The 15,780-nt window shown below is 38.5% G+C and overlaps 1 protein-coding gene across 10 annotated transcripts; it reads left to right on the top strand.

The window, feature by feature from the left end:
- Positions 1-5,345: 5,345 nt before the first annotated feature.
- lrrc8ab (leucine rich repeat containing 8 VRAC subunit Ab) lies at positions 5,346-15,261 on the top strand. 10 transcript variants are annotated; one of them, XR_015491996.1, is made up of 6 exons: positions 5,346-5,499; positions 7,444-7,739; positions 8,192-10,313; positions 10,403-12,460; positions 12,699-13,616; positions 13,905-15,261. XR_015491996.1 is itself a non-coding variant. In XM_087254516.1 (4 exons), the coding sequence occupies exons 3-4, from the start codon at positions 8,199-8,201 to the stop codon at positions 10,676-10,678; spliced, it is 2,391 nt and encodes a 796-aa protein (XP_087110642.1). In that variant the 5' UTR covers positions 5,346-5,499; positions 7,444-7,739; positions 8,192-8,198; the 3' UTR covers positions 10,679-15,261. The 10 variants fall into 10 exon arrangements, 2 of the variants coding, with proteins under 2 accessions (XP_087110642.1, XP_087110643.1); XR_015491999.1 differs by having other exon boundaries at positions 7,444-7,516; XR_015491993.1 differs by having other exon boundaries at positions 10,403-13,628; positions 13,882-15,261.
- The last annotated feature ends 519 nt before the right edge of the window (positions 15,262-15,780 follow it).

Genomic DNA, 15,780 nt, shown 5'->3' on the forward strand with positions numbered 1-15,780 from the left:
TAATGTTATATAAATTTATCTTAAAAAAGCAGGAATCTCACGCGATGTGACAGTACAAAACAGTACTGCTGCTTCAGGATATTTCAGACATATGGACACATATTGGATAAATAGAGCAAAGCCGCACCACACGCAACTTGATCTTCCATTGTTGTATGAATTTGATAAGAAGTGCGCAACATTTTCACGCTAGAAACATGTTTTATGCAGGAATGTAACTGATATGCTGCAACGGCTCCTTTAAATACGCTCCTTTAAATACGCTCTCGCCGCAGGAGCTGAAGGCAGAGAGCGTTGTCGCCAGGGCGGCCAGAGCGACCTTGGACGCTCTCGCCGCTTTCGGTGTGAACGTACGGTTATACTTCTGTCTCTGTCGGTCTGCATTAACACTTCCGAAATGCTAGTTGGCAGTGAGGTGTAAATGTTCCTCTGTGTCGAGTTTCTTCACTACTTTTTTGCGTTTCCTGAACACTTCCGGGATGTACAAGTGGCTCAAACTCGCTCATTTTGAGGCAGGAACCGGCGAACGTGCAACAACTTTAACTATGAGGTAAACACAAAACAAAACTTTCCATCCGGAGCTCCTTCACAGGACTCTAAAAATCGCTCGCGGCGTCGCGCCATTGCGCGGCTCTCGGTCCCCGCCCGGTCCCGCCCAGACTCGTCAGCCCTACCAAGCCGACCAATCACAGAGCTTGCGCTACGCGTCGTTGCGACGTGTAGTTACATTTTTTGAGAGGTGCACGTCAGTGACGGCGATGGCCACGGCTAAGGGCTATGCGTCTGCGCCGTAGCATACGCCGGTGTTTGACGCAGAAGTATAAATCAGCCTTTAGTCACATGGTCAAGAAAGATACAAGATAGGTGGTAAACTCGAGCTCTGTCTCTTTTCCTGCCCTCTCTTTTCCTGGCCTGCTTCTCTCCTGCTCTGCTCCTCTCCTACTCTGGAGTCTATCTTCTCAGACTCTACTGCAATCGGGCTTTTGGGCCTGCTCTCTTTGTCTCTCTCTCTCCCTCCCCCTGTGTCTCTCCTTCTACCTTTGGTAGCTTTAATTTTACATTTAAGCTGGGTACAATTTATACAACATGTTTTATCATTTCATATTTGATCATTTTATACAGTATTTTGTTATTAATTCAGTTGTAACCATAGAGAATTATTGTCATTAAATCATCTCATTTTCAAGTATTTGTGAATTACTTTTGATTTAACATCAACACTTAATTGTTCCATATTGCAATTCAATACAATAACATAATATCAACGCTCTCCCACATTTATAGCTATTAATACTGCCCTTATTTCCGTTTTTGGTATGAGATTGCAGAAGAATGGTTTGACTAGAAATGTACACTTTTTTACCATCATGCTGATCACTTTTTAGTCACTCGGCAGAACTACAGTTCGAACCGCTGTGGTTTAAAGACCGTTCTTACAGAGGCCATGATGGACAGAGGCCAGTGGGCAGATTTGGCCAGGATGTCGGGGTTAAACCCTTACTCAGGACATCCTGGGATTTTTAATGACCACAGAGAGTCGGGACCTCGATTTAATGTCTCATCCGAAAGACGGCGCTCACTGAGCAGTATAGAGTCCCCGTCACTATACCGGGCATTAAGACCCACACAAACCGCAGGTTGGGCGCCCCCTGCTGGCCTCACTAACACCACTTCTGGCAGCAACCTAGCTTTCTTATGTGGTCTCCCATCCAGGTACTCACTGGGCACAGCCCTAGCTTCAGTGGGCGACCATGTGAGAGTTGCAGAGAGCTAGCTGCCGGCTTGATGATTAGACAACATGATTATAGCACAGGTGTGCCTTAGGCTGGCCACAATAAAAGGCCACTCTAATGAGGCATTCACAGCAGATGCGTGAACATTTTGAGTTTACCCATCAACTCCTCATCATCAATTCCTCCAGAAACTGTGCCTGGATGATGAAGGCTTTCAGCGGTGCTTCTGACTGACCCAGTCTGAGTTTGGTGTCCTGATTTCCCCTTGGGACACCAACGACAGGCACGCTTGACTCTTCATCCTCTTCATCCTTGACACTTCATCCGCGTGTGGTGTGAACGTACCAAATCACTTTTATTTTTTTATTGTCACAACATCAGCAGCACGTGTGCTATGATGAGTGAAAAGCTTAGAAATGTCAAATGCTTACCGTCAAATGTACAGTATCTACTTGCAGTAATTGCATTACGATAAGCACTGAATTGCGACTGCTGCACTGGAATCAAACTTTCTGCATGCATGCTCACTACAGCAGCTCATTCAGCAGATGAGTCGGGCCGACTTTGGAGCTTTGTTGACATAACCTGCAGCCTTTCTGGATGAAGCGAGCCTTGTTTAAGCCTCCTGCTGTGGGAAATGTAAACGGCGACACATGGACGACTGCCTTCGCCTGGCACTTACTTTGATTGAGGTTTTAGTGAGATGTTGTGCTTACTGCTGATCCGAGAACAGATTGCTGGGCCACATGAGTTGAGGTTTGAAAGAAAACTGCGGTTCTGGGTCAGTATAAAAGCCTCTATCCAGAGTGGAAGAGTTCATAAAAAGCTGTAGATGGCACTTCTGGTCTGTTATTGCCATAAGTAATAATGCAGAATAAACATAGCTGATGGAATATAACCATTCATCTTAAATAGATTAGTAAACGCAGCTAAGAATTGCAAATGGTTGTTTGTATAAAAGGATGAGCTGGGAGATTCAGAGCTGTCATTATTCCTTTTGGTTGATCGTTTGGGTACACATTGCTTTGTTCTGTACTCTCTGATGGTGATTTTAAAATTTTAAGATACACTCATTGGGCCACTTTATTAGGTACACATTACTAATTCCGGATAGACCTCCTTTCTGCCTTCAGAACTTCCTTAATTCTTCATGGCATTGATTCAACAAGGTACTGGTAATATTTCTCAGCGATTTAGGTCCATATTGAAATGATTGCATCATGTAGTTGCTGCAGATTTGTCAGCTGCACATCCATGATGTGAACCCCCCATTATACCACATCCCAAATGTGCTCTGTTGGATTGAGCTCTGGTGACTGTGGAGGGCATTTGAGTACATTGAACTTGTTGTCATGTTGGCTGGAGGTAGCCATCAGAAGATGGGTACACTGTGGTCATAAAGAGATGGACATGGTCAGCAACAATACTCAGGTAGGCTGTGGCATTGACACAATGCTCAATTGGTACTAATGGGCCCAAAGTGTGCCATGAAAATCTCCCCCACACCATTAGACCACCACCACCACCTGAACTGTTGATACAAGGCAGGGTGGATCCATGCAACATTTTTCCAATCTTCTATTGTCCAATTTTGGTGAGCCTGTGTGAATTGTAGCCACAGTTTCCTGTACTTAGCTGACAGGAGTGGCACCCAGTGTGGTCTTCTGCTGCTGTAGCCCATCCGCCTCAAGGTTCGATGTGTTGTACATTCAGAGATGCCCTTCTGCATACCTCAGTTGTAGCGAGTGGTTATTTGAGTTACTGTTGCCTTTCTATCAGCTGGAACCAGTCTGGCCATTTTCCTCTGACCTCTAGCATCAATAAGGCATTTGCTCCCCCAGAACTGCCGCTCACTCACTATATATGTTTGTTGATGATTATATGGGTCAAATTTCAGAAACATATTGTGAACAACTTGTGAACAAAACCAGTAATAAGCAGACATTAGTTCAACAAATACAGTATGTCTTTTTTGACACAATTCATACCAAGATTCAAAGCGTTAATCTTATAGTAGTAGGAGATGCTATGCAACTGTTGGATTAATGAAGACTGTAAAATTAGTATTTTTGTTGATATAAGAAATGTTGATTGAGCAAAAGTCTCAGATTTCCATCTTTATATCAATTCTATTATGAAAACGAACCCAAAGAATCAATATTTAGAAATGTATGTATTTCACGTGGCATATATTGCAGCATTTGCCTCTGATTTCTGTACTTTATTATGCATATTAACATGTGATAAAAAATTTTACCCACCCTTATGTGGTTCTAAACCAGAGATACTTAAAGTAGGGCCTGCGGGCCAAAGTTGGCCCATTATAATTTGTAATCTTTGATTTGGCCCACCATCCCATATGAGAGGAGAGTGAGAATGATGGAGAGGGTTGGGGCAAATCCCTTTGGCACAGAGATCATAATTTCTAGTTTGATATAACCTTTTTCAGTTTGTTTTATTGCTGGGCTACAAAAAAAAGCAAACTCAAATAAAATGTTTCAATTAAATGTTTTAAATGAATCAATTTTAATTCTGTCTCTCGATAGATTATGGAAACATCGGACTAAGCAGAAGACATCAGCGAGCAAATCAAGGCAAAAACTAGTGTAATTCTGTCATAAATTAGATTGTTTTGTTTTTAATCTTATACATTCATTATGAAAAATACTTAATTAGTTATATAATGCTTTAAATAAATTAGGAAAATAGGGTGTATGCAGAAGCATCCGGAAGGAATTCTAATTTTCAGTTACCTAGGCCAAATGCATCCGGTAAACTTTGTCGTCACAAAATCGGCGCGTTTAAGGTCTGTTTTTTTTTTTTTTTTTAAATCAGCGATCTCCATTGGCTGTGATATACAGTAGGTCTCAGAAGCACTGCATTAAATAAATTTTTTTTCTATGCCACCATGTCTATAAAATATATATATATAAAAATTACCCCAGTATTTTCAATGGAGCTTCTCTTCTACCCAGCTAATCCTGACGGGTGTGTGCATATAAATGGCTTCATCTTGTTTTACACTTGAACAACTAGATAAACACTTTCACGGATTATATTTTAATTACAACATCGATGCTGTAAGCAAAAGTTTTACAAAAGTGACATTAACAGTTTACCGTGGGTTTATCGGTATGGGAAGAAACACTAGCTCTGCATATGGGACCACTAGCCTCAATTGAGTTTGGTTTTTGGCCCTTCATAAGGAAAAGTTTGGGCACCCCTGTTCTAAATGTCTTTTTCTATTAAACACAAAAGAAGATATTTTGAAGAAAGCTGAAAACCTGTAACCATCGACTTCAATAGTAAGAAATGGGAGTCAGAGATTACAGGTTTCCAGGTTTTGTGTTCAACAAGAAAATCAGATTTGGAGCAAGTTAAGGATGAATACATGATGACAGTATACTCATTTTTTTAGCTCTAGACAAAATTTCTGCAATTACTAGACAATAGCTAACTGTTTTTTAGATGCTAGCACATTAAAACAATAATAAACTAGACAAAGCACTGTAAAAGTTGGGTTGTTGTTCCCGCTCCAGACCGATGAGTGGCGATAATGCTGTTTAAGGCGAAGATAAAGGCGAATCCAAAACTCAGTTCGCACTGCCCTCTAGTGTAATGAATTGATTATGAAAAATACATCTGATCCCTGCAGCTGAGATTGCTATTTGCGCTGTTTGTGTGTTCGGGCACTTTGCTTTTGGGCTAACCGAGCTCATCGGTCCGGCATCAGGGAGATGGAGCAGAGGAGGAAGCCTAAATCTGGGTGAGTACACGATCCTGTCAAAAATGCCGAACAATTTTCCTCGACGAGTTAAAAAACAAAACAAAGGCACTGTGCCCTTCTATACAAAGACAAGCGGCAAACTAATAATAACACATGGCTTCAGATTTAATTATAAGCTCTCAAGTCAGTTAATAGGTGGCCTGTATGTTTCTTTATTATGTTGATGTAAACAATATTTGAGAGACTCGCCATATCTAGCTGAGAGGATTCAGAAATGAACTGGTTTAATCCAGTTGTCTGTCCCTTAGTAGTCGGTCAACATCTTTATTGTCTTATTATGTTCTTGAAAAATTATTATCCATCTTAATTTTGTTTTTCAGCTCTTTGTTATTAGTTTGTCTGGACTTACCATTTCACGTCTTATATAACCACTTGTCTGCTATCATGTCCCTTAGTGGTTAGTCAACATCTGTCATGTTCTTAAAAATGTTAATTCCATCTTTATTTTAATCTTGTAATACTGGAGCTATTAAGTATTCATCATTAGTTTTGTGTCTTTTATAATCTGCTGCTTTGGAATTAATAGATTCTATCTGACATTTTTTTTGGTCAAAAATTGTATTATGTATTATTCAGTACTCAGCATATATAAGAGCATCCCTCACAAATCTATCCTTAAAATTCTTATTTTTAATAGGAAGCTATACAATATATTTGTGCATATACATTAGATTAGCTAGTACTGAAGCCAAATCTGGAGCTCATCTAACAAAATAACTTACGATAACAGTCCAAAAACTAATACAGCCAAATTTATGTTACAGAAAAGTATTAAATACAATTTCTAAAAAAAGGAAAAAGCAAGAGAAGAATTTTTTTTTAATTAGTTGAGGTTTTGTACGTTTGTAATATTTTTTGCAATATTTTGCTTGCATTTAATTGTATTCTTTCAATGTCTAAATATGTTTGGTGACTAAAATATGAATTTAATGAATATATTTGTTTAATAAATCTGTTTTGCTTAAATGCACCAAAATACATTGCCTATATTCACTGGGAAATGGATTAAAATATTCATTTTTAAAGTGAGGTGTACTCAATTTTGCTGAGTGCTACTTAATATTGAGGTAAAGTTGCTTTTATATTCGCATATTTATTCAGTGACAACTTGTGAAACTGTCCCTCCATTGTTTACCATGGTACTTTGAATATTTGGCCTAAAATCACATTCACTTGACATCAATTGTGACTTTAATTCTGAGTTCAATTTTGACTTTAATTGTGACTTCAATCGTGACTTCAATTCTGACTTTCAATAGGGAAATAGGAGGTGAAAATAAATACTAAAGGCTGGAATCGAGAAACGAGATAAAAATGACTACAGCCAATCAGAGTCAGAATATCGACTAAGGTTTTCACTCATTCACCTTGTTTTAGTGAATAAATCTTTGCATATTTTTTGTCTGAATTAGAATTAATTAGATATGAAAAATATATATTTTACCTGTTTATTTTAATATCTTAAAATAAATAAGTTACAAAAAAAATTTTACAAATAAGTCATCTCATGGATTTCTATTCATATCTCAAGATAAATAGATAGATAGATAGATAGATAGATAGATAGATAGATAGATAGATAGATAGATAGATAGATAGATAGATAGATAGATTGATTGATTGATTGATTGATTGATTGATTGATTGATTGATTTTTTTTAATGAGTTGAAACAACTCATTTAAAAGTTGTTTCAACTCATTTGGGGGGAGGACAGCTCAATTGTTTTATTTTCAATGCATTTAAATTTGTAAAGACTATTAAGCTAACTTAACAGGTTTGTGTTGGGACAACAAGAAGGAATTGTGTGAAACCCAGCATTTTTTACAGCGTAAGATTAAAACTACTTCAAAATGGCTCTTGTGTAAGAAAATGCAGAGTACGCATATTGAACATTGTATTGTATGTCATTTTATCACGACAGGATATCTGTGTCCCATCCTGACAAAAAGGACTGTGATGAGTGCCAGTTCCTGATTGGACATGTGGAGCACTAGGTAAGATCCAGTGGAGGAGACACTGCTTCAGACACTGCCCTGCCTTTAGACAAACAGGATTTGAACCCCGGGGTCACGGACTCTCCATAGCCCGAAGAGACAATTCTTCAGTGTTATTATCGGAAATGGCTAATAATAGATGACAAGAAAGCCAGAGCGCACTTTTGGCGGAGTCTTCTTGTGTAGCAGCCGTAGCCAGAGAAGACAGCCGTCCTCAACTTGGGTAAAATATGTTTTAGTCGTTTATGTTTGGAGATGATTAAGAGGTAGAGTTTGTAACAGTTGGTCCTGGGACTGTGCAATATGGCAGTATATATCGTATTGACAAAATAAAAAGTCTATTGTTTGATATTATGCCACATCGTAGAAATTAGATACTGAAAATATTGTTTTAAAATCTCTCTCAATTAATTAGCACTTGGGAAATATTTGAAAAGGGATTCAAATTTGACAGAAGGGCTAATAATTGAGCCTTTAACTGTACTTTGAAATGTCAAAAATAAATAGCCCCACCATGTGCTCAATAAGAATTAATTGACTATATTGTGATGTATTTAATTATCAGAATCATGAGATATTTGTCATATCGCCAAGCCCTAGTTGGACCGTTTTAAATCTTAGCTTGTGCCCTGACAAATTGATTGATTTATGACTAAGCAAATATTCTCATTTCAGGTAAATCATGATCCCCATAACTGAGCTACGCTACTTTGTGGACACGCAACCTACATATCGCATCCTAAAGCCATGGTGGGACGTGTTCACCGACTATTTATCCGTCATAATGCTGATGATCGCAGTGTTCGGGGGAACTCTTCAGGTCACGCAGGACAAGATGATCTGTCTGCCCTGCAAATGGGTAGTTAACAAGACCTGTAGAAAGTATTTCAACGCAACCTTTTCCGTGCCATTGGCTCTTGAGCCTCAAGGAATCCAGTACGACCTCGATCGCCACCAGTATAACTATGTCGACGCTGTGTGCTATGAAAACAGGCTTCACTGGTTCGCTAAGTATTTCCCGTATTTAGTGTTGCTGCATACACTCATCTTTCTGGCTTGCAGCAACTTCTGGTTCAAGTTCCCTTGGACGAGCTCTAAACTGGAGCATTTCGTGTCTATCCTACTCAAGTGTTTTGACTCACCGTGGACCACAAGAGCTCTCTCTGAAACCGTAGTAGAGGAAAGCGACCCCAAATGTCTGGTGAAAATGAACGGTAGCTTTGATAAGAAGGCTTCGTATGTTAGCGAGGACGTCGAGGCCAGCGTTCCCATGCTGTCCACAACAAGATCTCGTATTGAACAAGGAATCGTGGACCACTCTGAAACTGGAGTCCTAGACAAAAAGGAAGGGGAACAAGCGAAAGCGTTGTTCGAGAAGGTGAAGAAATTTCGAATTCACGTTGAGGAAGGTGATATCGTCTACCGACTCTACATCCGACAGACCATCATCAAAGTTGTCAAGTTTATCCTGATCATCTGCTATACCGGCTACTATGTCCACAATATTCAGTTCAATGTAGACTGCAATGTGGACATCGAAAGTCTCACCGGTTATCGCATGTACAACTGCGCCCATCCCTTGGCCACTCTCTTCAAGATCCTTGCCTGCTTTTACATTAGCCTAGTGATTGTGTATGGCATGATCTGCGTGTACACCCTCAGCTGGATGCTCCGGCGCTCCCTCAAGAAGTACTCGTTTGAGTCGATTCGAGAAGAAAGCAGTTATAGTGACATCCCAGATGTGAAGAACGACTTTGCTTTCATGCTGCACATGATTGACCAGTACGACCCGCTCTATTCCAAAAGGTTTGCTGTGTTCCTCTCGGAGGTTAGTGAGAACAAACTTCGCCAGTTGAATCTCAACAATGAATGGACTTTGGAAAAGCTTCGGCAGAGGATCACCAAAAACTCCCAAGAGAAGCTGGAGCTCCATTTATTCATGCTGAGCGGGATTCCAGATACGGTTTTCGATTTGGTGGAGTTGGAGGTTCTGAAACTCGAGCTTATTCCTGACGTCACCATCCCACCAATCATTGCCCAACTTACAAACCTCCGAGAGATGTGGCTGTACCACACACCAGCCAAAATAGAGGCTCCAGCTCTGGCGTTTCTCAGAGAGAACCTGAAATCTCTGCACATCAAGTTTACCGACATAAAGGAGATCCCTTTATGGATCTACAGCTTGAAGAATTTAAGTGAGTTGCATCTCACTGGGAATCTTAGTGCAGACAACAACCGCTACATCGTCATTGATGGTCTACGAGAGCTGAAGCGGCTCAAGGTTTTAAGACTCAAAAGTAACCTTACAAAGCTGCCTCAGGTGGTTACAGATGTTGGCATGCACCTTCAGAAATTGTCCATAAACAATGAAGGCACCAAACTGATGGTGCTTAACAGCTTGAAGAAGATGGTGAACCTATCAGAGCTGGAACTTGTCCGCTGCGATCTCGAGCGAATACCGCATTCAATCTTCAGCTTGCACAATTTACAAGAGATTGATCTAAAGGACAACAACCTGAAAACCATTGAGGAGATCATTAGTTTTCAGCATCTCCATCGACTTGTTTGCTTGAAGTTGTGGTATAACCAGATTGCATACATACCTATCCAAATAGGTACTTTGGTCAACTTGGAGCGCCTCTATTTGAACCGCAACAAGATCGAGAAGATGCCACATCAGCTGTTCTTCTGCCGGAAGATGAGATTTCTTGATCTGAGCCATAATAATCTGACTGACATCCCATCAGAAATAGGAACTCTACAAAACCTGCAATACCTTGCTGTAACTGCCAACAGAGTAAGTCAAGTTCATAGAGTTCAGAATTACATATTGTTTTGAGTTTTTGATTGCACTTTAAGTATACTTTCCCCCCCCACCCCCCACAGATTGAGTCTCTCCCCCCTGAGCTGTTTCAGTGTAAGAAGCTGCGCACGCTGAACCTGGGAAACAACTGTCTGCAGTCTCTGCCCTCTCGTTTCGGGGAGCTCACCAGCCTGACGCAGCTGGAGCTCAGGGGCAACCGGCTGGAGTGCCTTCCTGTGGAGCTGGGCGAGTGCCGACTGCTGAAGAGGAGCGGACTTATTGTGGAGGACAGCATCTTCAACACTTTACCTCCAGAGGTCAAGGAGCAGCTGTGGAGGACTGACAAAGAGGCGTCCTGAACCAGACCACTCAACCTGAGCACTTGCCCTCTTGAGGAATTCAATGAGCAATAGAAAGACGATACCAGTTTGTCACCTTTCATCAGATTGTTTCCTGGAGAAAAGTGAGTATTATAAAAGTCCCTTTAAGGAAAGTAATTTCACTCGGTGGCCATCTTTGAAACACAGCTCGGGCGTTCTGTTCGAATGGGGAAACATCAAATTCTCCAAAATTGCTTGATTAAATTACATATTAGGAATCACCAATGAAATTAAACAACATCTGTCTCTTTAGTTTCATTTCTAAACGTTCGAATTTGCAGAAACTCGTAAATGAATTGTCAGACTATATTGATTCATGATTGGCTCCTGTAATAGTAGGCGGGGGTTTCATTCATCATATTGACCGTTCCCCATTTCAAAACTAAACGAGTGACATGTCTTGTGTATTCTATAGTCTTTGGTAGTATTCTGTGTTTTATCTCAACACAGCGTTTCTGTTGGTGGACAGTGAGGAGTGAGCAGACCAAATATTAGATCACAATTAAGGTGCTGTTCAATTTTGCCTTAATAATACACAAACACTATTAAGTATTATATTCGAAACATTTTTACTGCATTTTATACCAGCGTTACTGTGTGTTACTTTGTTCGTGTGAAATCACTCTACTGTTACCTATTCATCAATCTATCTACCCGTGTTATTCAAGACTCTGATTTACTTTTATTTTTGCATCTCATTGATATGTGAACGAATAATTAATATATTATGAAGACACTTTTTTTGTTTTATAGATACATGCAATGTGCATTGCATGTAACACAATTTCGTGTTATAAATTGCATGATTTAAAGTTTTTCAAAGGTTTATAAACATGCATAATTCAGAAATTCATCATTTAAAAGTCACCTACAAACATTATTTTGTGTTAATAAGCATTAATAGTTGCTTAAATGATTTCTAATGTGTGCGGCTATGCAGTATTTATTAAAGGTCCTGTGAAGTGCTTTGAAATATGCATTTTTGTTCGATGTTTGACGTAATCTCAACTGAAACACAGTGTAGCTCTCGTAGTCTCGTTTTATCTCGGCTCTGCCAGTGAGAGTGGTTGAGCTCAAGCGCATCAAATGAAAAGTAAATGAGAAGCGTCTTGAAGAGGGCGGGGCATGTCAGATACTAGAGAGCATTTGATTGGTTATGATTTGGTGACAAGCTGAAGCATGAGGTAGCATGAATAGAAGCGTTGATCCATTTAAGTAGTGACCAACTACAATATTTACATGTTCATATCATTTTTATATCTACTAAACGTGAATTCTGTCACTGTTTTGGAGCGCACTAGCTTATAGATATCTTAAAAGCTAACAATACTGATACTAACATTTGGAAAACTTTATTTTAATTTCATGAGACCTTTTAAATGCTGCAAAGAAATGTTAAAGACATTTTTTTAAATGTACACCACTATCTACAGCTATGAAAATATAAAATAATTAAGAGACCACTTTGTTTTTCTGTTTGAAATTTATAGTTATGTGTTTGAGTAAAACATGATATTTGTTTTGTTCCACAGTCTATTGATGACAGTTTGTCGTAAACGTCGTCATTTTAAGAATCTTCTCAAAAAAATGAGAGTTGATCAAAATAACAAAAATTGTCATGTTTTCAGACATGTTTATATTCATTATTAGACCACACAATACTAATAAATTCAGAAAAGTAACTGTAACATCATAACTGTCTGGTTGACGTTTTGTCCACAGGTTACTAAAAAAAAACTCAAGTGGTGTCAGTAACGCAATGTAATCTAAGTAATTAGTCAAAAAGATTTCTCTGAGTGAAAATTAAAATTGCTCAATGGTTAGTACTGTCGCCTCACAGCATGAAGTTCGCTGGTTCGAGTCCTGGCTGGGCCAGTTGGCATTTCTGTGGAGAGTTTGCATGTTCCCCTCCATTTTGGTGTGGGTTTTCTTAGGATGCTCCGTTTTCCCCCACAGTCCAAAGACATGCGCTATAGGTGGGTAAACAAAATGGCTATAGTGTATGAGTGTGTGTGTGAATGTGATAGTGTATGGGTGTTTTCCAGTACTGGGTTGTGGCTGGCAGGTCATCCGCTGCATAAAACATATGCTGGAATAGTTGGCGGTTCATTCCGCTGTGGCCACCCCTGATAAATAAGAGACTAAGCTGAAGAAAAATGGATGAATGATTGAAAATTAAAGGCTAAAAACCTATTGTTTTTTGCGTAATAACCCTGATTGAAAATATTAATTTTTTCTGGATAAATGTAAATAATTATTTTCATTATTAGACGGCTCAATACTAATAAACTCAGAAAAGTTACCAGTAACTGTAACATCGTAACCGGCTGATTAACGTTTTTTTCATAGTTTATCATTAAAAAAAACACAATTTTTCCATTTTGTGGTGTCAGGAACACAATTCATCTAAGTAATTGGTCAAAAAGACTTCTCGGAGTGAAAATTAAAGGCTAAAACCAAATTTTTTGTGTAATAACCCTGGTTGAAAATATTTATTTTTCTGATCAGTGGCAAAATGCACTTAATGGAAATTTTTATATAAAAATTTGGATTAAATGTTATCAGACTGCTATTAAGGCTGGGTGATTAATCGAAAAGTAATCGAAATCGACATTCTGAACCTTTACTCACTCAAATTTTTCCAGGTCGATTATTTGGATTACTTTCCCTACCAAGTCACGAGACCTCGATGAACTGAAAAACGTTCAGCACTTTGCAACCAGATCTGATCTCTATGGCGTCATTTCAATGACAAATGTCGTGAGTGCAGTATTACAAGTTGAGAGTGCATTTATGTAATAATCTCGCGCGCAGATTTCCAAAACTTATTGCGCACTCTCAAATATACGCCGCTGATTTATTTATTTATTTTTTTAGAGGTTTTCCCTGCTGAGAAATCCAGTTTAAACCAGCTTAGGCTGGTTGGCTGGTTTTAGCTGGTTGACCAGCCTGGTTTTAGAGGGGTTTCCAGTCATTTCCAGCCTGGTCTTAGCTGGTCCAGCTAAATCCAGGTAAAACCAGCTTGACTAGCCTGGTTTAAGCTGGACATAGCTGGTTTTGACTGGACTCCCAGCCAGGCTAGGCTGGTCAAGCTGGTTTTAGCTGGTCATCTCCCAGCCTGACCAGCTAAGACCAGACTAGGAAATGGCCAAAACCCCTCTAAAACCAAGCTGGTCGACCAGCTAAAATCAGCCAACCAGCCTAGGCTGGTTTAAGCTGTTTTTTCAGTAGGGTTATGCAATGTCTGTTTTATTTTCAGTTGTTCAACGTTGATGTTCAATAAATAATCATAGATGGTAGATAATGTGTGTTTTAATTCACTTAAAATACAGTAATGCACCCTTCATTTAAAAAGCTCTCGTAATATGTGAGCATATACTAAACTTTTCAGCAAACTGAGGCCTTAAAATAAAATCTTAATAATCATTTATTTATCGTAATTAGGTTAAAATGTTTAATTAACCAAGTTTTTATTTTAGGCCAAATCGCTCAGCCCTAACTGCTGTAAAATAAAACAAACACGAATATTTTACTCAAACACATGCCTAGTAAATACATATAAACTCCTGATTGTCATGTGGTGTGTTTGCTTTGTTTTTTTTTTTTTTGTTTTGTTTTTTTGTTTTTTGCATATGCATATTGGTATTACTGTACATTTTTCTCTAAGAAGTTCAGAAAAAAAGCATTTGTTACATTATACCTTGCAAATCCAGCACCTTCTTTTCACCAGTCTGCTCTGTTTGGCATGCCTTGAGAATGAAGTGATAATCCTTTCCAGTGAACAGTTTTCCTTTTGCAATGAATTGTATTCACTTGACAGACATGTAAACATTCACAATGAACTTTGCACTACATGTTCTCTCTCTCTCTTCCATTTATACTAGTGTTATACTCATGAGAAAACGTGTGTGTGTGTTTTCTGTTAAGAAGACAATCAGAAGTATTCAGTGAAGTGTGTGTGCAATATATGCAAGACATTGGCTGAAGTTTAAGTTAGAGTGTGCGATGCAGGTTGATTTTTTACATTTTTTTTACGTCAGTTATTTGCTTGTAGTGGAATTAACATCTTATAACATGTTATATACAGTATTGATGGCCATTGATGCTAACAAACGTACGGTTGATAGGTAATTGAACATCGCTTGTTGCATGTTTACCCATATTACCTCAACGATTCAGATTTCAGAAGGAAGCATTTTGTTTTTTTTTTCCATTAATACACATTGAAAACTTAAGCTAACAGAATTTCCGAATTTGTAACTCAGGTAAGTGCCGTTCAACTTTCTACAAATGAAGCTCTTTTTTTTTTATGTCAGTGTTATTTTTTATTTAATGAAGTAACTGTTTCCAGTGTTAACATGTTTGTAACCATTTGATATATTTATGGCGGATGACTTGATCTGTATTCTGTAAACTCACTATTGATTATTTTTGTTTGATTGTTTTGTGATTTAAATGATGTAAAATAGGAGTTTGATAAATGCCACAAAATGTACCAAGCCATATACAGAGTGAATAAGCGCTCCGTTTTGTTAGTGTGTCAATAAACGTCACTGAAAGTGTTTTTGTTTGTTTGTTTTTGTGTCCATTATTACATTTGCAAATGATGTTTCATTATAAAAACGTATTTAAAAACCCATATTTGAAATACAATGTACTTTTTTTAAAAACATATGTTAAAACTACACAGTAAAACTCAAATATTTGTTCCAGTTACTTCATTCGGCTTGCATAAACTGCTGTAGTTGAGTTTCACAAACCCAAATATCGTGTACACAGATGTCTGAGAGAATGCATATTTCAAACAGCATCATAAACCATGTTCTTTTCAGATGTTAATAGAAATATGGAGTGAAGCTGGGATTAATTTGGGTCAATCTCTGACATGGTGCACGTAGTTTTGATTGAGAAAGTTTATATTCACACATTTGTTGGTTTTTAACAGTGACAACTTGTAACGCTGTGCTGAATATATGATCTGAAATCGCACGCAAGTATGACTTCAAAACAACATTAGCACTATTTCATTGACTGTAAACACTGTTGTACCTTAATAGGCATGGCTGCTAATAATGTATGAT

Source organism: Danio rerio, chromosome 5 (assembly GCF_052040795.2).
Source record: "Danio rerio strain M-AB ecotype USA chromosome 5, GRCz13ab, whole genome shotgun sequence".
Classification (NCBI taxonomy): Eukaryota; Metazoa; Chordata; class Actinopteri; order Cypriniformes; family Danionidae; genus Danio; species Danio rerio.

What these genes read in the sequence shown, in the direction of transcription:
- lrrc8ab (XM_087254516.1), top strand. Translation starts at nt 8,199, where the DNA reads ATGATCCCCATAACTGAGCTACGCTACTTTGTGGACACGCAACCTACA. An exon ending in TTGCTGTAACTGCCAACAGA is followed by an intron (nt 10,314 to 10,402) that starts GTAAGTCAAGTT and finishes CACCCCCCACAG; the next exon opens with ATTGAGTCTCTCCCCCCTGA.